The following is a 23359-nucleotide window of genomic DNA, read 5'->3' as shown; positions in this document are numbered from 1 at the left end:
TTTTTAATTCTCCCCCTTATCCTCTTCTCCTTCTTCTTCTCCTCAACCATACAAAAAAAAAAAAAGGCAAAGCCGTCTCTCCAAACTGTCAGCTACCCGCCACCCCAGATGCCATATTTAGGATACAAATGTGAAGAGATGACAGCGTTGTAAAATGGTGCCCGTGCTGAGATTATAATTAACATTTCCAACCTACATCACTCTCCCTCCCACTTTCTTCTCTCTCTCTCTCTCTCTCTCTCTCTCTCTCTTTCTCCCCCCTCCCTCCCTCCCTCCCTTCTATTCACTCCCCGCTCCTCCTGTACAACAAATGGGCAAAAAAAAAAAAAAAATGCAAGAAGAAAAAGGGAGAGAAAGGGAGAAGGGGAAAAGAAAGAAAGGGAGATGGAGGAGGAGAGAGCGAGAGAGAGAGGAGAGGGTGACCAAACGGAGGGAGGAGGGAGGGGGAAACGGCGTATGCTTGTATACAACCCTGATTTCCATTTTTTTCCCAACTCGTAATGTATTTAATTCAAGTGAAACGTAATCATGACGTGTCGTGTCATTAATCTCCTCGCCGCCTCTCCCGTAAGTACACTGAGTCTTTACTTTCAACATATATCCTCTATCTTCATCTATCTGCTCGCGTTTTTTTTGCGCCGCCGCTCTGTTTACATGGACACTTTTGTGCGCGGCGGCGATTGGAACACCTTTGGGTGAAACATTTCCAAAAAAAAAAAAAAAAAAAAAAAAAAAAAACAGAAAAAAGAAAAAATTGGTTGAATTGATTGCGACTGTTGTTGCCTTCTTCTTCTTCTTCTTCTTCTTCTTCCTCTTTTTCTCCCTCCTCCTCCTCCTTTTTTTACGAGCAACACACGGGATAATGGCCAATATAGTTGTTGTTGTTGTCTTTCTCTATTTCCAATCGCAGTTTTTGGATGTGTGTGTGTGTAGTGTAGCGTGTGTGTGATCGGCACGTAAGCATGTACTGCATGTCTGCATGTATGTGTGCATGTTAAACCCCGCGCCGCTCCGGACCACTTTACGTGTGTGTGTGTGTGTGTGTGTGTGTCATGTATGTGGAGCCGGTGTATGTTGCGCGCCCCGGGCCGATACATCGCATGTAAGGAAGGGGGGAAAAAAAGCCGATCGGAAGCGGCCGTGACATGACGGTTTTAATACACACAGGACATTTTTTTTTTTGTATTTAGAAAATGCAGCTCCTCCACATGGATGTGTGAAACAGTCGTGCGAGTCCACAGCGCGACTTTAAAATGGTTGCAAGTGCACGAAAAAGTCACTCGGAGTTGCTCGGAGATGGATTGTCTTTTTGGGGGAAAATCCGCCGAACTTTACGCAACTTGTGTTTCGCCAGCAGCTTTCCACGCGTGGTGGTGGTGGGGGTGGAGGAGGGGGGGGGAACTGTACTTTCTTTGAAAAAAAAAAAAAAAAATGACCTCCTCTTCTTTATTTAACCTCTCATGAGAAGAATCCAACACCCCCCACCCCCCCTCCTTTCCCTTAAAAAACAAAGTCGCTTTTTACACCAAAGTTCTCGGTGCGTAACGGGAAGGATCCCTCGCCGGAGCCGCAGACATGTTGTCCGAGGCGTAAAAGTGGATTTTGGTCTTTTGGCGTGTTGATTTCGCGTCGCGTAAAATTTTCGCGACCAGATGCGATTAGCTCGACTAATTCTTTTGTTGGACGCACATTAGGGGCATTGTGTAGTGCATTGTTTTCTCTCCCGTCTCTCGCTCTCTCTCCCCCAACACAAGCGCCGCCACTTTCATGCGGGATGTGCGCAAAATAAAAAAACGCATCCACACGGCTCGTTGTGTTCTGATGTATAACCCCCCCTCTCCTCGCTACTGTGTTTACTACGGCACGTTTCGCTGTCCTAACATCACCTCCAGTGTCTTACAAAGCTCAGAAAGTAGCATAGCAAGTGTGTGTGTGTGAGTGTGTGTGTGTGTGAGAGAGAGAGAGAGAGAGTGTGTGTGTTGTCGGATCGCTTAGGGAGAAGTTACCGGTTTTCAAAATGTGGATGTGTGTGTGTGTGTGTGGACAAGATGTCGCTTTTTTGGAGGGGGGAAGTGATGATCGGGAGATTGGCAGAGGATTCAAGATGAAATCCATGATGGCACTTTTCTTTTTCTCTCTCTCTCTCTTTCCTCCTCCCGTCCTCTTCCCCTCGCTCGCTCGCTCACTCGTCTTTTTCCCCTCCCTTAATCTTTTGTATAGAAAATTTAAGAACAAAATGGAGCAGGGGAGAGAGAGAGAGCGCGAGAGCGATAGATAGGCTGACATGACACACACACGCCAACCCCCTCGACTTCCCAAAAAAAAAAAAAAAAAAAAAAAAAAAACTACGGCTCCACTATCATTTTTTAATCGCGTTTCGTTCCTTATTTCTTCTTTTTTTTGGACGCGGGATTGTGCGCGGACACCATCTGCGGGCAGGGTTAATCTCATTTTAGTGGTGTGTGTGTGGGGGGGTTGTTTATTAGTGCATTGTTTGTTGTCGGTTATTTATTTCATTAATGTGCCTCTAATTGAGATGGCCGCGAGAGAGAAGAGGGGGGAAAAAGAGCGACTGAAAATGGTTGCACGTTATTGACGCACATCACAGCCGGGGCGAGGGAGGAAATTCCTCATGAGATAAGGCGCAGACGTGTCATCTGGGTTTGACCAAAGACACTCCTGTCGCCTTTTTTTTTTCTTCTTTTTTCTCTCCCCCGACATCCAGTGGAATATGTTTAGGGATCCAGAAATGCCCTATTTATAACAAATCCAGCCGAAATGTCACACTTTTTGGAGAGACGTGTGCAGGCTGGAAGTAGGTTGACATTGCTGGCTTGTCCTACAAACAGGGATGTTTGTGGGACTCTGTTTAATCTTTTGCACACATTCCCTTCAAAACTCCACCTTCTTTATTTGATTTTTTTCAAACAAATTCCTCCTGAGTGAATGAGTACATTCTGCAAACTGTTCACGCTGCTGTTGAAATTCATGTCTTTTTTTTTCTTTTTGATTTCCGACTAATTCTTGCATCTTAAAATCCTGAAAGGCATCGCTTCCCCCCCATTCCAAAGACTACCTACAGGTTGCCTACTTTCCCATGATTCCACGTCGCTCGTCAGGAGCCCACCGCGCTAACGAACGCCAAACACTGGCCCCAGTGTTTAAAAAAAAAAAAAAAAAGAAAAAGAAGGGGGCTCTAATGGTTCTGCCTCATTCAGACCTCTCTCCGCTCGTTGTGCTCAAGTAGTATCCTCCTCCGCCGCCGTCAATGCCGCCTCCTCCCCATCTTTGTACACGCTGTACTGTACTCGAAGGGGGCACATACACCCCATCCAGGTGGCTCCTGGGGGGTGGAGGTGGTGGCGGTGGGGGGAGGTTGTACGTGAGGGAGAAAGAGACAGAGAGAGTAAAAGGGAGAGGAGTGTAGCACCAATCAAGGCTTCTGATTGATATAATTGGGTCATTAGTGCGCTGCGGGAGAGGCACCTGCTTGCCCTCAGTTAGGGAGAATCTACTGCATTGTGACATTTTGAGACTGTTGAGAGTTCTGCTGCCTGCTCGGGATTAGTGTGTATTTAGAGCATTAGGGTCTTACTTAAATAGTACAGCCACTTGTGCCACTTGCAGACCAGCTTCAGAAACTGATTGCAACAGCGGGGCGGACAGGTAGATGTTTCAGTCCTCCTCGGACCACCTGCGCGCAAGTGCGTTCGAAACTGGAATCGTCATTTTTTTTTTCTTTCCGGTAGGCGAAAAGCGGGTCACAGCGCCGGCAGAAGTAGTGAGGGGGGGGGGGGGCCCGTTGTGATTTGAAAGAGCGGGTCAAGCAAAAGATAGAGAGACGCATCGGGTGTGATCGTCAGGAGAGGGTGAGCAGAGGAAGCCTAAAGGTTAGTCCGAGAGGAGGGGAGGTATTAGAGCGCCAGGAGTCTCTTAAGTTCGTCAGATCCGACAGTAACCCTAAAACACACAGCCACTCCCCGGGTCAGTGAAGGCGACGGCATAAAGCAGTTTTTCAAGCTCTGGTTTCGTCCCTTACACAACTATATTTGGCACTTTTAATATGTGCAACCCTTGAAATGACTCCCGATGTCTCTCCTTTCGCTGCGACGGCTGGTTTTTAACCCCAGAACAGCTACGAACACCCGACAACATGTACCCGCCTGTAACCCCAACCCTAAACGCACAACCACTTCCCGGATCAGAGCGTGAAGCAGTGTTCAAAGTCATCTAAAGCTCTGGTTTTGTTCCTTACACAACTGTTTTTGGCTCTTTTAATATGTGCAACAATTCAGATAACTTCAAATGTCTCCCCCCTTGGCTGCGACGGCTGGTTTTTAACCCCCGGATCAGCTACGAACACAACAAGCACCCCCTCTAACCCGAACCCTAACCCTAAACACACAACCACTTCCCGGTTCAAAGAGCAAAGCAGTTTTTAAACTCGTCTAACGCTCTGATTGCATTCCTAACACAACTGTTTCTGGCACTTTTGATACGTGCAACAATTCAGATGACTTCTAGAAACGTCTGACCGAAGGTGCGCCACCGTTTTTATTTCCCCTTTCTCTGTGGTGGCCAGAACAGCTAACGACACCTTGGCCCCTCTTAACATAGTCTGACAAAACAAACTTAACCTAAACATACAGCCGTTTCCTGTGTCAGTGGAGACGAGAAAGTAAAGCAGTTTAAAACTCGTCTAAAGCGCTGTTTTTCATCACTTTTCACGTGCACGACACTACGAGCAGCTTCAGGGGAAGTCTGACCGAAAGCTTGTGCTGCTTGTGTTCTCCCCTCTCACTGAGATTCACCCCAGCACAGCTAGGATCACTCTCGCCCTCCGACGCGGTCCGACAACGCCAACTACTTCCTGTAGGCTCACGTCCCCTTGCTGGGAAAACAAAGTTACTTCCCATCCTCGTGCACAATCTGTCAAGGTTGCCCTGGCGCCAAGTGCGTCACCCCGAATTACATCCAGAGATGTCAGTTTAAGAGTCGGCCCTCTCGCAGGCTTTGCAAAAAAAGTGTAAGTGGGCGTGCATGAAGCGAGGGGCGCCACTCAGAAAAAAACACATGCTCTGCAAATTTCCCCAGGGTGAGTAAAGACTCAACCGGTGTTAACTGTTTCTATTTTTTCTATAGGTGTTCACATGTCTGATACACATATTCCACAAGGAGGTCAGGGCGTAGGGGTCAGCATCCCTGGGGCTTGCGGGTAATCGGCATCCTGCTCAAGGACACTTCAGAGGAGGGGGTGGGAATCACCGACGAGATAATTCTTCCCTCGTTTGATTGACGTTTTTTCGCACACGTTTGGATTTTTTGACGAGCAAATAAAAGCATCGCGTAGGCGTTTGTTTCACCCGCGTGTTCGCCCCTTCCTTTGCTCCTTCTCCCTCAACCGCTTCAGGTGATCTTCGGCGCGCACAGCTAAGCCTTTAAACATTGATTTGCTCGTGACATTTTGCATGCTCCAAACCGATTCTTCTTCTTTATAAAAGGCCCTTCAGTCTTGTAATCCAGAATCAGACGAGTCAGCCGGCGCCTCCGCTCATTGGTTTAGACGCGGCGCGGCCCGCACGACTCGGAGCGAGAGTCTCGTCTCCTCTGTCGAGATCGCTGTGATGTTTCCCAACGTTCGGATGCGCTCGCTCAGATCTGGCTGGCACCGCCGCGCTTCACCTCCCTCTTCGACGCTCCCCGACTGCGGGGAAGCGTCGGCTCGTGTTCTCCGCTGGAGGTGGAAATCCTTCAGAAAGAGCGGGAGATGGAGGGTCGAGGGAGAGGGGAAGGAAGGAGGTGGTGAGGTTAGACGGGAAGAAGCACCAGTGAAGCAGCATATTAAATGTTTTCTTTCACTTTTTCATGAGACAGTGCTGGTGGCCTCCTCAGATCTCGTAAAAGAAGAAAGAGCCGAGGACAGATTGAGAGTCTAGGGCTGGATTTATCTCTTTCCTATAATCATTTTTTTAAACTTTCTCTTCATCTGGCTCACTAGTAGAAAGGTCAACCACATGTCAGTGTGTCGCCATTTGAAGGACACCCTTTCCCAGCAGCGTCACAAGCACCTGCAGGTTCACGTTTGCGAGGCGACTGTGAGCCTTTTGATCGAAAATATTGCTCCCATTCTGAGACCACAGTGACACGCCGGAGCTTTTTCTCTTAAAGGAATCCACCAGTCACGTCTTTAAAGTTAGTGGTGGGGACAAGGTGGGAGGCTTTCCCCCCCCTTATCACTGCTCGAGCTGAAGACGAAGGGGAGGGAGAGCCGGAGAGAAAGTTGGAGCGAGGCAGGGGGGTTCAGGGAAAGGTGAAGTAAAGGAAATGAATACCGTCTGTGGGGAAGTTCGCCACGTGACCACGCGATAAAAACCACAGGGCCAAATTATACTGTACCGCACAGAGAGCGGACTCCCCTCGCCTCGCCGCCTCCCCCGACCGCTCATCCTCTCTTTCATACACATTTTTTTTTTTTTTTTTTGTGGTCAGTCTCTCATACACCCACTTATCCCCAAAGGACACCTCGCCGCGCACACACTTCATCACATGAGGGTTGAAGTAATACAGCTGGAAGAAAGATACGCTTGTAAGGATTCACTCAAGTACACATGCACAGCCTGCAGATACACATTTTACTTTATGCCCCAGGGCCCAGGCCTGAGACCTTGGAGACGACTATTTTTAGGTGCACGGAGGAAGACACGTGCAGGCACAGATAAAAACAATACAAAGGTAGTTTTTGTGTTCTGTTTTTACTCGCCGCCGTCCCCTGAAGTCCTGGGCTTCCCAAACTGGAGATCAGGCCAGAAATAACAACCCACTTGGCTTTGTACGCTCCTGCCGACTACGGATATGTCGAAACTTTACAATTCCAGTTGGGTTTGTGTAGAAAGGTGACTTGTCTGGTGCTAGGAAAAGATCATGTTATGACTTTAAATTCCCGGTGTTGCCGCCACAAATACAGGTGGAAATCGTTTCAATGTCTCGCCAAGAACACCCTGTTCGATCACTCGAAAGCGCGGCTGGAAATTGTCCAGACGTCCTGTGAAAACTAACCGGTTTTGTCTTCACAAACAGGGCCTTGTTTTGTTCCAACATCTTATTAATATATCTGGTTTTGTCACTACAGACAGGGCTGCAAGTCATCAAGACGTCCCATTAAAAATACCCGGTTTTATGGCCATAAAGGTGTCTGGAAATTTTTCCGATGCCTCGCTAAGAACTTCTGATTTTGTCGCCACACAGCTGTAAATTGTCCGGACATCTTGGTATAAAATACTCAGCCTTGTCGCCACAGTCACAGCCGGAAATTGTCCCGGCGTCTTACTAAACATCTTGATTTGTGATTTGAGACATGGTCTCTACCACTTGTCTCCTCACGCAACCGCCATCCCTCCTCTTCTCGATGAGAAAGTCAGCTTAATTTCATGTGACCAGAATGTGTTGTGATAGGTATTATACAAATGTGTCTATGATATGGTATGAATCGTACAGTTTCAACGTATATCAAAGGATCCATTCGATTATTCAGGAGCTGGAAAAGATGAAACACTTCTTCCCAAACCTTAAAGCCTCCTTAAAACTCAACAAACTTGAGACGAAACGATCAATAACTGAGCTCGTGACCCTAAATATGCAAACCGTGATGAGCGCTTGAAATAGTTACTGCTAGGCTATGAAGCGTAACAGGGCGGAGAGGTTGGAAAACATTGCTAGAGGCGATGGACACTATATCACACATTCACACTTGCATCATTAATGCAAGGCTGAGCAGATGTAGTACCTCCTGCCCACACACACACACACACACACACACACACACAGTTAAAACACTAAGTGAAAGGTGTTCACACCCTCACATTTACAATTATGATGTGCAGCGATGTGGCGTGTGCGAACCTGCACTAACTGCCTTCACAATAAAACTCTATCACTCGCTGGATATTTACACAGTGACATCAAAACCCCCCAAAAATAAACTTGTCTGAACATATTGCGCTCCTACTCCCTTGGCAACTATTTATCGTGGATGTGATGTATGACTCAGCAACCCACCACACCACCACCACCACCACCACCTTTATCCTCGACACACACCTTGCGACACAGGAGAGGTTACGACTATCTAATCACGCTGATTTCTTTTTTTGGGGGGGTGGTGGTGTTGGCACCTTGACCTCTGCGTTAAAAAATAATTCCCGAGTGAAGGTAAAATCAGTGCCCACGAAGTTACACTGCAATTACTGTAATGACAACATCACGGCGAGGCTTAACACAACAACGATATGCTTTTAAGCTGTCATTACCGTGTGAATTGCTATGTTGTTACACCGCTGCGCTCACTCTGCAAATTTCAGTCGGAGGGAATTTCACGTCAGGACCGACTGTATGATTTAGCTGGGCCACGTTTGCCCCCTGACATTAACAATGCACATCCGTGCTGTGCTTTTTTAATATCACATTTTTCCCTTTCCTTTTTTTTTTTTTTTTTGCGAAACCGTTGCACGTCTTCGCACTTCATTCACATCCTTTAACGCCGACAGTTTGCACCTTGATGAGCACCTGAGGGGCCGCACTTTTTGAGGGAAACAAAAAAGTGCTTAAATTTAGATTCAGATTACGTAGGTAATGCGGACAAATGCGTCCCGGACTCCGGAGGTGGCTGGGTTTTCTTGGTTCATTTGCACCCGGGTTTTAATGTGCTTCTGCTCCACCTGATTCCAATCTGATTTCTGTCCCTCACTCGCACCCAACCCTCCCCCCCTTTTCCCTGCATCCTTTGCTGCACCGTATCTCCTCCTCTCCATCTATCCAAATTGTCTTTATTGGCATGACAGGGCCGGTGGCTGGCGACAGCCACCGTCACGGTAGAACAATGCATTGTGATGGTGATATTCATATGATAATGCCATCAGACTTAACACCACTGCAGATACAGTTAGATAGCCGCTCTCTTTTTTTTTTTCCTCCTCTCCGTCTGTCTGGATGTATGTGACTGTGTGTGTTGACTTTTCAAATGATTTTTAAATCTGTTGTTCCCTCTTCATGTTATGCCCCGGCCTGCCACTCCACCACTCTGATTTCTCTCCTTTCCTCTGTTCCAGCATGTCTGTCTCTTTACCCTATTTTTCTTCCCCGTCTCCCCTCAACACCACGCTGGCAATCACATTAAATTATTTTCATTCACATGGTTTCTGACAATGTGTGTTTTTTTTCCAGTTTTTTTTATTTAGTATTTTTTTTTATAATGCTGCCCAGTTTGTAACTGCACTGTATGTTTCCCTCTGTCTCTCCCTTTCTTTCTCTCCCTCTGTCTGCCTCCTTTCTCATTTTTGCTCTTCGCCATGTTGGCAGGGCCCAATCCACCAGCTGATATCAGCATTCCCTGGCACTCTGCCAACTGGCAACACTGCAGGAGAGAAAGAAAGAGAGAGGGAGAGAATGAAAGAAAATTAGTGAATAATAGACGGAGGGAGGGAGCGAGAGAATGAGAGGGGGATGGGAAGAGTATGAATCAGGGAGAGAAAAGAAAGACAGAAAGGGGAAAGGAAGACAGAGAGAGAGAGAAAGAACAATAATGGTGGATTAAGAAAGGACTCTGTGTGAGTGCGTGTGTGTCTGTGGTTGTGTGTTTGTGTGATTGATATGGTGTGATATCCCTGTGAGTCATAGCTGAGCTAAAATGTCAACTGGCTACATGAGAATCTCTTTGTCATGCAGGCTCGGTGACAAACACACACACATACACGCACACACACATACAGACGCATTGACGCACACAAATCCAGCAGATCGTATAAACACATATGTGAGCATACCACTGCGTGCACACAAATATGGGCGACACACCTGCGAGCACAGATGTTCCGTTGTTTTGCCACAATGATTGATGACCTTTTGTTTTGTTGTGGGCGCCTCTGCTGCTTCTCAACTCCACCAAATGATGGACGAAAAACAGCCGATGTGCATAAATCCGGTCGAACTGATGCAAACTGCTGTGCACTCAAAATATTTGGGTGTGTGAGCGTGCTTGGCAAAGTGCTTGTGTGCTCAATATGCTGTATATCACACTTTACATTTCAGCTGACTCTGTAATCTGGGATGACGGTTGCAGTACAGTCGACACAACCGTAGAATAAGCTCACGTTTGTACATTACTTAAACAACTTACCATGACTAAGCAGTGTTTGGGTCAAAGCTACCACACCCAGGCAGTAGATTCGACAAATATCGCTTGCATAAGTGCAAGCATACTTTACTAGAATGTGTGTGGGTGTGCGCATGTGTGTGCACAGTACTGATTTTAGCAAAAAGCTGCTACTGTATGAGTGCACAGGAAGGGTGTGTGGGGAAGTCAAAACATCGCGCGCCCATCCTGTTTGGGACAGTCCATGTCCTGTGGTGGTGCCCTTAAGTCCTAAACACACGCTGAAACACACAGACAGATACACACCGGTGCACATTCACACTCCGGCTAATCATCCCATATGTGCTAACAGTATGCCGGAGTGCATTGTGAACACATGCAGCAGGCAGGAACAGGTGCACACCTGTTACACATTGAAGCGCATGCATACGCCTACGCAGACAGAAGCGTAAATGAAGATCAAATAAAGATTTGCTTTGTACTTAACATTTACATGCGTTAAAACACCGCCGTAATGAGTACGCATTTGATTCTCTGCTATTTGCATTTATGATGGAATACATTCAAACAGTCTCGGTGCAAATGGTTCTTTATCCCGTTTGAGGAATAATCTGCTACCTGCAGTTCATTGCTCAATATTTCAAAAGCGCTTACGCCTACATTGACACTGACACTGCTAATTTATCCAAAGTCTTTAGTTAGATAATAGCCTCGATAATGTGCCAAAATGAGTTGTTTTTTTTTTTTTAAACTGGCAACAACATAATTTCAAGCACAATAAATGTTTGATTTTTGATTGCAAATAAGTCACTCATCAGGTTTTTTTTTTTTTTGTCCCCAGAAAATTAAAGGAGGAGGCTGCCACAGTCGTGTGTCCCCCATCAGCCGAGACACTAAAGAATGGCATAACATCACACACACTGCTGGTAATTCTATGTATTCCACACGCATATTCACACATACACACATATAAGCCAGTTAGGCAAACTAATACCATTTGCTTACATCTATTTTTTTGGCTTTTCTCCAGTTTCGGTCAAGGTCATGCTACAGTTAAAGATAATTATGCACAACATGCAAATTTAACCTTTCCTCTTGGTTTTTTAAGTTGTAGCTCCTCTTAAGTTATCATGCCCACTCACTATCTTCCTCTCTCCTTCTCTCTGTGTTTTGGTACTGATAGAGGATGGATTCTCCGCCAGAATGTGTGTTGTCTCTTTCTTGTGAGCAGCCCCAGTCCCCCCCAACGCTGCCATCCCTGGACCACAGCCCCCAGGCCTCCTCGCCTCACACCCTGCTCTCTCTACCTGACAGCCCTGTTGTCCTGCCCATTCACAGCTCTGAACCTTCCCCTCAGAGCCTGGACACCACGCCTTATTTCCCCCTCTCTCCCTTCCCCCTCCATGAGGAAAATAATAATCACCACGATATTGATGAAGAAGATGACGAGGAAGAACTGGATGGAGTTCCTCCCTCCCCGACCCCGGCAGTGGCACTGTTCCCAGGAGGAGGTGGACAAGATGCTGGATGCAGCCCGAGTTTGGATTCCTCTCCACCGGCCACGCCATCAGCACCAGTCCTCGGGTTTGGAGCCCTGGAGCTTGCCCTCACATCAGGACAAAGTGGAAACTGCAACGACGAGTTAGACCTCCAGCTGTTTCAGAAGGATACTGTCACCAGGCCAATACCTGGAGCTGGAGGGGCCTCATCAGGGCCTGCGCTCAGGTTTCCCTGTCATGTATGTGGGAAGAGATTCCGATTCCAAAGCATTTTGTCTCTTCATGCTCGAGCTCACAGTCTGGACAGAGACCGCCGAGCTTCTGCCCTTTATCGAACTGGACTCCCCTCAGCACCCCTTAAGCAGCATCTCAAAATCCAACAAAACCACAAAGACTTAACCCAGAATCACAGAGGACACACAAACCAGTGTTTACTGCCAGGGACTCTCATCCAGCATCTCACAGAAGATGAGGATGTTGATGGTGAGGTCAAAGGTCTAGATGACGGCCTACAGACAGACCAGAATCCAAACTTTTTACTAGATGACAGCACACCTTTGACCCCTCCACTTACAGAAGACCCTGTTTCTGTGACCTCTCCCTATTCTGCTACCATCGTGGAGGGTGCGTCTACTCCTATCGCGCCCACGTTTCGCTGCCATGCCTGCAAAGGAAAATTCCGCACGGCTTTGGAGTTGGCGCGCCATGTCCGCATTCTCCACAACCCGTATAAATGCACTCTTTGTCCCTTCTCTGCCAGCCAAGAAGAGAGCCTGGCATCTCACTTGCAGGAGTGCCACCCTTCCCCAGAGGTACCTGCTCTGCCACCGGTCTTCAATTCCAGGCCAGTCATTGCAACCCCTGACACTCCGGTGCCCACACCGACCCATACCCCAGCCCCGACCCCAAGTACCCCACAGATGACATCAACCTCTGCTGCTGCTGCTGCTGCTGCGTCTCCTGCACTGCCAGCCTTTCGCTGTGACACTTGTGGACAGAGGTTTACCCAGTCCTGGTTCCTGAAGGGACACATGCGAAAGCACAAGGACTCCTTGGACCATAAGTGCCAGGTATGCGGCCGTGGCTTCAAGGAGCCTTGGTTCCTCAAAAACCACATGAAAGTACATCTCAATAAGCTTGGGTTGAAGGCTGGACTAGGAGCCCTGGGAGGGCCAGGAGGTGCTGAGCAGCAGGGGAAAGGGTCTGCTAGTAATCAGTCTCTGAATGCGCTCTACTCAAGCCTCCTTCTGGCCCAGCGTGGAGGTGGCAGAGGTGCACATGGAAGATCAGAGAGGGACCCTGGTGGGAGGATGGGGATGGGCTCAAGCAAGTCAGCCATCCTGGGCTACCTGGGATTGCCCAGTGATGGCAGCGGGGCAAGCTGCATGGAGAGACTTCAAGCAGTGGCTCAGGTCGCAGAGATGGGAAATGGTGGTGGCATTGGCGGCTCAGGAGGAGGGGGAGCAACTAGAGGAGGAGGCACAGGTGAGAGTGCATCAGTTTCAGAAGGAGGGGACCAGGCAACATGGTGGCAGCTGGTGGCTCGCAGCCTGGCAGTAGCTCAGCAGCAGCAGCAGCAGCAGCAGAGACCCCACCAGCGAGGCCAGCAGCAAGGCCAGCGAGGTCCAGGTCGGAGCTCGGTGATCACTGAGGCTGACCAAGTCAGAGCATACCTTGGCGGCCTGGATCCAAGAGATGATTCAGGAGCAGGAGGGCCTTGGGAATGCCCAGACTGTGGAAAGCTATTCCGCAGCCTGCAGCAGGTGGTGGTTCATGCCCGCGTTCACACTCAGAGGCCCCAGAAAGGAGGTGGCGGCGAAGAGGAGGGGAGTGGTAGTCGTAGAGGAATGGGACTAGGAAGAGGGGGCAGCGGTGAAGTGAGACAGGAATCTCAGCTACACAGTGGTGGATCCCAACAAACAGGAGAAATGAGACAGGAATCAAAACTGCACAGTGGTGGATCACAACAAGCGGGGGCAGCTACAGGGTTTCACTCTGTCATCTCAAGCTTCAAAGGTACAATCACATCCGCTTTTTTCTATATTGTCTTGTGGGTTTTTGTTTGTTCACATGTAATGGTGTTATTATCACACGCGTATATTATTTTCATACTGCTTTTCTGTTGTAAATAGAACCTCTCAGGGGGGCCTTCACACAAGCTGTTATCTTTACCTTTTTCCTCCACTTACAGGAGAAAATGGCTTGACAGCAGTCTCCTCCATACCTTCAGTTCCCACCAGGGAGCGAGTGCGTGGAAGAGGGATAAAAGACTGCCCCTACTGTGGTAAAGCCTTCCGCTCTTCACACCATCTCAAAGTACACCTGAGAGTTCACACAGGTGAGAACTGCTGTGAGTTTAACAAACCACATTTACTTTTTTAACCTTTATAAATCCCTGGAAAGGATTCATTGAGCATCCTCGCTGTAGCAGCGGTACCGTTTTCTTTTTTACTCGTTCACCCCAGAGAGCTGGCCAGCGCTAATCATAGCCCACGACTGCAGGCAACTGAGCTGCTCCACTGGAGCAACTCCTGGTTAAGTGCATTGCTCGAGGGTATATTAACAGTCATTTCTTAGGAAGATCAAGCCACTCCAGGGATTAAAAATAACAAATTCTCAGTAAAAAGTTTACTTCTCTCACTAGCCTGAATCCCCAAGAAAGATTTTTTTTTTAATTTTATATTTTATTTTTCTCCTGCAGATACATAGAACTCTTTTTCTCAAACTTGATTTGCCTAAATTTGTTTGACAGGATTTTTAAGATAAAGTTATAAGATTCTTAATCATATTTCTCCATACATTTTCACGTCCTCTGACCTTGTCTTTGAGGCAAGCTAATCTGTAATTGTTCCCCTCAAATTTACATCCCATAATTGTTCAATTGTTCTGACTGTAGAGCAGAGACACACAGCTCTCTATCAGGCGCTTTCAATGGCTAACAGGCTTTTCCGAGACTTACAGAAACAAAACAAAAATTAAAAACCCCTCATATGGAATGGTGAAAAGTGTGTAGGACTTTAATGGAAATTGGGAACTCACACAGCACTCACTCACACTCCATATGATCCATATTCATAATCACAGCATGAGTCATTGCCATTTTTATTATTTGCCTTCGCTTGATGTATTTGATCAAAATTAAGACCCCTCTTCCATTTCTGAGATGCCACCAATCTCCAGCGACTGGTAACTGGAGCACATCCAAGTCTTTCCAGCAAGACAGTGCCCAGAATGCATTCAATAAAATCTATTTAGTATTGCCATTATGAATCCTCATCTATGGCTGACAGGACCCATCACATCACAGCAATGTTATTCATGATAGCGTACAGCTCTTTTTCTCATGCGCTATTGCTTCTCTGTGCCATCAAGTGATTACCACATGGTCAGTAATTTAAGTGAAGGCATCAAATTATAATAATACTCTCTTGATATTACTGTCCTCTTGAGATTATTGCCCCTCGAGACTTTCATCCCATTATTATTTTTTGCTTCAGCGACAAAATCAAATCGTTCATACTTCTATGTGTGCATCTGCATTCATCAATAGAGCGCTGTTCTTCTTGTGTGCAGTTTTTTTTGTTCTTGTGAATAAGATCATTTACGCTTTTCATATGCAATACATTTCCTGCTGTTGATATGCCTCCAGCATGATGCCTCCTCCTCTTTATCTTTCCCAGAAGTGTCATTTTAATCATTGATGGAATACTGCCATCTCCCTTTGAAATGTGTAACTACATGTCCCACTCACCATATAATCACCATACAATAAATGCTGTCGTGTTAAAGATCTTTGAATGTATTTTCTGACTTTCCAAGCAGACATTGTCTTCTGTTCATTTCACTATGACACCAAAATCAATAAGCAGACTCTTGAAACTTTTGTGTATTCCATCACAGGCGAGCACTACATTTAATGTGATTTGCAGTAAATGAGCTAAAAGATGCAAAAACAGTGGCCCTTTTAAAAAGGGGAATTCCACTTTTTTAAAACCTGGGCCCTTATGTTTTTGTGTGTAAATGATAGGTACAGAAGTTTCAAAATTATGTCCAATGCGTCACTAAGGCAGTTGTGAAAATATCAGGTGAGGAGCAAGAGACGTCAGAAAAGCAGCAAGGGAAAAGAGAGCTGGAGAGAATATTTTGACACCTGACGCTGTGAATTAAGGGTTTATTTTGGCCAAACCAGAGTTGGTGATTGGTAGAATAGTTGAAAGCTAAACTGTGACAGTTTTGGTTAGTTTTTATCTTGTTCTTGTCAAATTTGAGTGAAGTGTACTTAACGGTCATAAAATTACTGTTTTTGTCAATGGACTCTGGTAGATTTGGCGAGAGTGATAAAGCAGCTGTTCACCTCTGCAGAGATCCATTTCATGATGTTGACAACACTAAGAGTAACAATCTCAGCCCGTCAGTGGCAGAAAAGAAGCATTTTTAGTGGACCCACCCCGCTGGTCCAAGTTGTCCTCAAGTATTATGTTGCAGGCTAATGCAGGTTCAATAAGAGTCCAAAGGGTCTGCTAACTTAAACTAACAACCAGCTTCTAGCACAACACAGAAGTTCCATAGAGCCCCTTGACCTTGGTTTATTCACACTGTTTGGTGCTACCTGTTGAGAGTCCAGTACCATTACCCCCATCTTATCTTGCTAATCCTTTTTCCTGCAGGTGAGAGACCCTACAAATGTCCCCACTGTGACTATGCGGGTACCCAGTCAGGCTCACTGAAGTACCACCTCCAGCGGCACCACAGGGAGCAACGCAACGCCTTAGCAGCTTCCTCTAATTCCTCCTCCTCTGGTCTAACCTCCACTATCAACAGTCTGACCTCTGGAACCTCTGGGCTGGCAAAGCAGCGCCGTTCCCAGCTCAACCACTGCCCGGTGAACCGAGGCCCAACCGACAGCCCCACTTCTCGGCCCAGCCAGCAGTCCTGGCTCCTGGGGCTCCCAGACCAGCGGGAGCATCGGAAGGCCTTGGCGGCTCTAAGGGATGTTGACTTGGAGACCCAATATAGGTATCTGTCTGGGGTGATGGGGGCCCTTTACCAAGGTGGAATGGAAGGGGGCTGGATCAGAGAGTCTCCTCCACCGAAGGCCCCTAAAGTGTCCCGTCGTAAACCTCTTACTACTAGCCGAATGGTTCAGCCGTCGAGTGACAAGGAAGGGTCTGCCCCTTCAACTCAAGAGGGTGGGTTTGAACCCCTGGATCTGTCCCGTCGTACCTCACCTGGCCTTGGAGGAATGGAGGAGGATGGGATCATGAGTGTTGGTGAAGGAGGTGGTGTCAGTGGTGTGGATTGTGGAGGAGATAGTTCAACAGGGGTCAAACTGAGCCAGTGTTTATTCTGCCCTTTCCGTACATCCTCATCAGAGCTGATGGCCATGCATCTCCAGGTCAACCACACCAGTAAGTCTAGACGCAAGAGAGGCCCCTCGACTACCGTGGAAGACAATGGAGCCCCTAAGGCAACCAAGACCCGGATGGATCACTCTGACCTCGACTCTCTGACAATATGGAGGCATGTTAGCGAGCCAGAGTTCCAGGTACCCCAAGGGGAATGGTCCTCAACTCAGGGCAAGACCCTAAACGGGCTGTCTGTGGATACAGCAGAACATCTGGAAAACATCCTCGACCACCCAGACTCCAACGTGGCTTCAGCGTCCAACAATGTAAGAGACGATCTGGCAATCAAGGGGAAGATGGTGGAGGATGATGAAGAGCAGGAAGAGGAGCTGGAAGAGAATCTGGAGAACAGCAGTCTGGAGGATTCACAGGACCAGGATCTTAGGATGTCCCTTGCTCTGTCACCAGCCCTGAGCTCCAACCACATGGCGGGAGAGGAGGAAAGAGTCTTAACAGATTAAAATGATTTCAGACAGCACCAATTGGATGATTTTGGATGGCACCAATTGGAGAGATGGGTTTGAAGCTTTCAACAAGGTTTGAAAAAGAAGTGAAGAAGGGGCAGATAGCTTTGCAAAGAGAAAAGGGGTTTACGTCAACTATTATTTGCCCCTTTATACTTTAGTTTCTGGACAGAGGATACTTGACTCCTGAGGTTTTTGAAAACTACGGAGAGAGAAATCACTGCTGTTATGTTCCCTCCGTTATTATTCATCCACTTCAGTTCTGACAGTGTGGTCATCCACAACATAAACTTCCTGTACAAAAGAGCATATGTGCATCTTTTCAGGACTTTGTAGGCCACTTTTTAAAGTTTTTTCCTCAAGCTTCCCCCGAAGATGGATGATTTTTAAGATGACCTCTTATTTGATAGATGAGAGAAATGCTAGGGCAGATTCTGCATCATTCCACATGCATTTATTCCACACTAATAATGGACTGTATATTGCAGACTACTACTTTACTGACCAAGTTGAAGCCAGCTGTGAAGAGATGCTCTCCTGACTGACCACTGAACAGTTTGAACCTCAAGCTTCAAGCTCCTCCTCAGCCCACACGGATGTGGAGGAAAGTTTAATCTAGAAAAGTCTCAAGCTTTTTGGTATAAATGTAAGGCATGGGGGTGACTGTTACAGGCCGCGTGCTTTCGCTCAACTATATATCACTGCCTTGTTTGTCTGAAAAGTGTTTCTAGACGATTGTCCTGAAGAAAAACAGAAAGAAAAGTTTGTAACATTTTTTTTTCTCTTTCAGTTAGTGCCTGTTCATGTATGTTGTCAAGAGAGCCTCTGGTATTCCTTTGCATCAGGGCTCTGATAGGTCATTCATTTTATCTGAATATACAGTTTAAAACAATTTAAGTACAGTATATTTGTTAAAAGTGGTTCTAGGGTGTTGTGAATAGTTAAGTTGTAAAAGAAATGCTGCATCGTAGCGTGATGTCCTTAACACATGCGGCTTTGAGGCTCAGTTTGTAAAGAAAACAACGACAACAAAAAAAAAGAAGCAGTTGATATAAATAATGTATAATGCGATGAAAGAGGTCATAGGCTGAGCGATACAAAGGGGTCACAGTTTGAAATTCAGTGTTTACAATGGTGCCGGATGCGGGTTCGGTTGCCGTGGCGGCGTAAATGCGTGGAAAAGAACAAAAACATGGAGCGGGAGTCCGTGTGAGGGCTCCCGAAAACAATCAGCTGACACACCTTTTAAAAAAGAGACTGTGTCAAAGAGCAACTGTGTCAAAAAAAAAAAAGGAACATTTATTATTTTTTCCATAGGAGAGAGGATACAAGGTAAAGAACGAAAAAGGAAAGGAGTACCCCTGCCAAACAGGACTTAATCTGAGAAACAAACTGTGCTCTCGGGGTATGGTATCCTTTAGATGAGTAGATTCCCTCTCTTCTTCTTCTTCTTCTTCTTCTTCTTTTTTTTTTACAAGAAAAGAAAAGACAATGGTAGGAGTAATTATTAAAACACTAACAAATGCATAGACATCCCAGTAGAATATGTGTAGCTTTTGTAAAGACGAAGAAAAAAAAAAGGCAGACTTTTGTTTATTTTCATTTCAAGATGCTTACAGAAAAAGGTTATCAATATAGGTAATATTGATTATAATGTTTGTGAGCTAAGACTAGTTGGAATGTCTATACAGAGCACTGTGCAAGGTTTGAGTTCCCAAAGTAGTTGTTTTTATTTTGACTTTATGGATAGACCAAACGTTTTTCAATGGAAGTCGTCACTTTTTGTTGTCGTTTTAAATGTGTGGAGCTGTGGTTTCGATAGATTTACCCCATCGATGAGCGAAAATCGGTCAATCAGTCGATCAGTGTTTCAAATATCCAACCGTTGGACTGGTTGTTAAAGTAAGTTCCTATTTAAAGAACATTTATGTGTAAACGTCAACACATCAGTTGATATGAATGGAAAAAAAAAATCTAAAGCTTTGCTTGAATTGTTGTGTTTTGATGGTAAAATGGAAAAAAAAAAAATATGAATGTGAGACAGAAACATCCCCTTATGCTGGTTCGACCCAACTGCCAGAGAAAATGTTGACACAGTACGTTTCTGCATACCATTAATATACTGAAATACTTTACATTTCAATTTGCAATTTAATGTTGTGACAATTTTGTGTGTGAGGTATGGTTAGGTTTAGGCACAAAAGCCACTTGGCTAGTCTTAGGAAAAGCTGGTATTTTTACTTAAAATACTTGTTTTGATGCCACTAACATGACTGGAAAATCTCCCTTTGTGTCCTTAAAAGTTATTGGTTTTGTTGCGAGAGACATGGCTGGAAACTTGTCCCCATGTCTCGTTAAAAATACCCTGTTTTAAAACAAAAAACGATTTATTTAGCTGCAAATGTTGTGACACCTAATGAAAATACCTGGTTTAATTTCCGCAACCACGGCTGGAAAATGTCCCAACGTCTTGATAAAAATACCTACAAATTCAATGTACCTGGTTTGCAGAAACGCACCATACCGACATTTTACTCTCGCGACTGGGCTGGCTGGTTCAAAACCACTATTTATGTACTTGGACTACTTCTTGATGGGGTATTCTGTGATTGCAACCACGCCTTAATGTGCATTAATGTGTCCCAGTTCTTTTTCTAGAGCACCTTATGAGTTTTGTAGTGAAAAAGTCCCTTTGGTGGTGTCTCCTTAACAACTACTGTCAATGCCATCGTGCCTTCTGTTTCAAGCACTTCCTGGTGTATTTTGTAAAACTCACCAAAAGCACTTAGCCTATATCTACACACTCTCTCTCTTCCTTTCTGTCTCCGTCCTTCCTCTCCTCTCCTCTCCTCTCTTCCTCCCCTCCTTCACCACCTCAGCCCATTTACCTAATCTTTTTCTCGTGTCTTCACCTCCTGACCTCTCTCTCCCGGGGGGAATCTGTTTTCACACTGGATTTCCATCCTTCTCTTCGGGCCCGCTCGGCCTTAAACAAGGTCACTAGGCCTCATTACAATCTAGCATGGCTAGACTCTTGAAAGAATGGACTACCTAACCTTTAGACGAGTGAACAAAATCATCATAGATGTAGGGTTAGACTACTTTTGGTCTTAATACTAACCCTTGGTAAACCAAAGCCCAAAGTCTAAGTCTAATAAAAATATATTTAATCTTATGAAGGTGCCAAAACATGTCCGAGGCGACACTAAATATCAACTTGAGGAAACAAAATAAATCACCTGTCCTCTCTTTCTCTCTTTCTTCAACCCCGCCTCCCCCCTTCTCTCTCTCTCTCTCTGTCTCTCTCTCTCTCGCGCGCGCTTGCTCTCCCTCCATGTCCCCCTCTCTCGTCCGTAATCTGTCTATCTCCAGCACCACTAGAAGGTGACGTGTACTATCTGGTATTGAGGCCTTTATTAGATTTTTATTTCAGTTCCGTGTGGTGTTCGTTCAATGCCGTTGAGATGGAAAAACGCTCTTCTTATAATGATAATTATTATTATTGTTTTGGCATTATGGTTAAAACAAAACAAAACTTAAAAAAACAAAACAAAACAAAACAAAAAAAACAAGAGAAATGTGTTGTTGAATGTTGTACAGATAGCACTAGAGATGTTGTGTTTTTTAAAGAGAGCACAAACCTGAGCGACGTCCCCTCCGACTCCTCCCGCCGGCAGACGGGAATAAAACAGCCTGCCAAGTCAATCTCGATGTCTGATCACAGGAGTTTTCTTTCGGCGACGAGAGATTTTCAGAATAACCCCCCCCCCGGGGATTTGAATGTTAAAAAAAAAAAAAAGCAGCCTTTGACTCAAACACTCCACTCCCAAATTTCTTGCACAGAAATCGCTCTGAAAAGCAGCACTTGAGCCAATAATTGTAAAAGAAACATGACCATTTTTTTCCCCGCTTACATGAGAGTTCGACAAACACGAGGGTGCCTTTGAATGTTTTCATGAGCGGACTGAAAGGATGTTTAAAAGCAAATTAAAGGAGCACTCCAGTACTCTTGAGTGCATTTCCATGAAGTTCAGGGAGATCAGAGTGAGGTTCCTGCATTGCTGATCCTACATTTCCCATGATGCAACTCAATAGGTCTTTTATCAAACCCTCTCTTAAGGTGTGCGTCTACAGGATCTGTTTAGAAACCGATCTTTGTGAAATATTGACTTTGTGGAATCTGTAGACACGCAACATCACTGATGACCGTCTATCCTCACTCTTTTTCAAACTTGACATCCCCAGTTTGCAACCAGTAATGTCAATTTATTATTTATTTTCTCAGATTTAGAGAAAGCCCCATGTTTTTATCAAGTTCAGAAATATAAATCATGACCAGTAAACTGATCTTGATGTGTATTGGTAAATCAGTAAAAGTTTCCCTGAAAACTGGTGAAATACCCCCTTAAATGTTCCCTAACATGGACAGTTGATCTATTAAGAACATCCGTCAGATAAAAATGTATTCATAAAATGAAAATGCTACTTAAATTGGTGAGAGTATATCAACTTTCAGTTTTTCTTGTGCCAGTGAGAGATAAAAACTCTTGTTTTTGGATGAAATAATTCCAAACTCCTCAGTTTTAAAGGTGCACTTCGTCAGCTTTCGCTCAGTCATCAGATTTATCGAGCACGGCTGGTTGAAGTCACTATTCAAAGCTCACGAGAAGACACGAAAAAGCATCCTCGAGTTCGTCCGACTGCGGTTTAAGCCGGGGGGAAAAAACGTCAAACTGTCCCTTTACATTTGCACCTGTCTTAAACTGAACACAATGAGGCTACCTTGTGATTTCTCAAGACGTATGTGAAAATTGCACCTTATTATTTCCTGATTGTGAATCAGATCGGTCTAACACTGCGGTGTATTGGGTATGACGCGGGCTGATCCTGCTTATAAAGTATTGAAAGCTGCGATTGTTTTGTTTTTTTGGAAGGTGTTGACAAATCTTTTGTGCGAGGCGAGGGGGCCGCGCTGGGTTTGGGCTCTTGTGTAGTTTACTGCCATTGCAGTGAGGGAAAACTGATCTAACATAGTAGTGACTAATATGACTTTGTGGACAACAGATAAAAAAAAAATACAATAAAAAATAAAACGCATTAGAAATAAATAAACAAAAACAAAATAACCCTGGTCTCTGTTTGTCATGTGTTCCTGCACCAGGTTCCAACACAACATGTACATAAAACACCATCACAACCATGAATGTTTTTTTCACTGCATGTAAAACTTGTTGATGTGAAGGAAAGTTGAGGATGTTTCAGTAAGTGTTGGTTTCACAGAAAGCTAAATCAGTAACAGCCTTAAGAAAAGGACCCCCTCTAGTGGCACTCAGTAGAATCCCTGTAATTAAGACAGAGCGGGGGAGAAAGTCTTCACGTAGCTACATGACAGAAGAGTTGTTACATGTTTTTATCTGGACATTGTGGCTTCATGTGATGTTAGAAATTCAGGAGTTTCAGTTTCTTAATCACCATTTCATTGCTATTTCAGATAGATAGATACTTTATTCATCCCGAGGGAAATTTTGGACATGAGGGAAATTTTGGACATAGGGAAATTTTGGGCATAAGGGAAATTTTGGACATAGGGAAATTTTGGGCATAAGGGAAATTTTGTCCATAACAGCATTATAACGGCAGTGGTTCCCGACATGTTCGTCTTAAGAAGCAATTTCCACTTGTGACTCCATCCGTTGGTTGCAGTGTGTCTACGTGTTTACATAAAAAAAAAATGGTTTATAGCAACAAGATGCCAGGCGATGACAATTCAGTGGTTGTTTGGTCACCGTCAGTGCCAATGGAAAGTTCCTGATGCTGCAACACTGCAACAGCTCCAGAAATTGT

General features: G+C 45.4%; 1 protein-coding gene across 4 annotated transcripts; it reads left to right on the top strand.

The window, feature by feature from the left end:
* Positions 1-350: 350 nt before the first annotated feature.
* Positions 351-22641, top strand: znf219 (zinc finger protein 219). 4 transcript variants are annotated; one of them, XM_030430451.1, is made up of 5 exons: positions 351-567; positions 10989-11073; positions 11331-13662; positions 13838-13996; positions 16314-22641. In XM_030430451.1, the coding sequence occupies exons 3-5, from the start codon at positions 11334-11336 to the stop codon at positions 17510-17512; spliced, it is 3687 nt and encodes a 1228-aa protein (XP_030286311.1). In that variant the 5' UTR covers positions 351-567; positions 10989-11073; positions 11331-11333; the 3' UTR covers positions 17513-22641. The 4 variants fall into 4 exon arrangements, with proteins under 4 accessions (XP_030286311.1, XP_030286312.1, XP_030286310.1 ...); XM_030430452.1 differs by lacking the exon at positions 10989-11073 and having other exon boundaries at positions 13838-13930; XM_030430450.1 differs by lacking the exon at positions 10989-11073 and having other exon boundaries at positions 13838-13984.
* The last annotated feature ends 718 nt before the right edge of the window (positions 22642-23359 follow it).

The sequence above is a fragment of the Sparus aurata genome, chromosome 10, assembly GCF_900880675.1.
Source record: "Sparus aurata chromosome 10, fSpaAur1.1, whole genome shotgun sequence".
NCBI lineage: Eukaryota > Metazoa > Chordata > Actinopteri > Spariformes > Sparidae > Sparus > Sparus aurata.
Note: the sequence above shows the minus strand (reverse complement) of the source record. Positions and strands in the feature narration are given on the sequence as shown.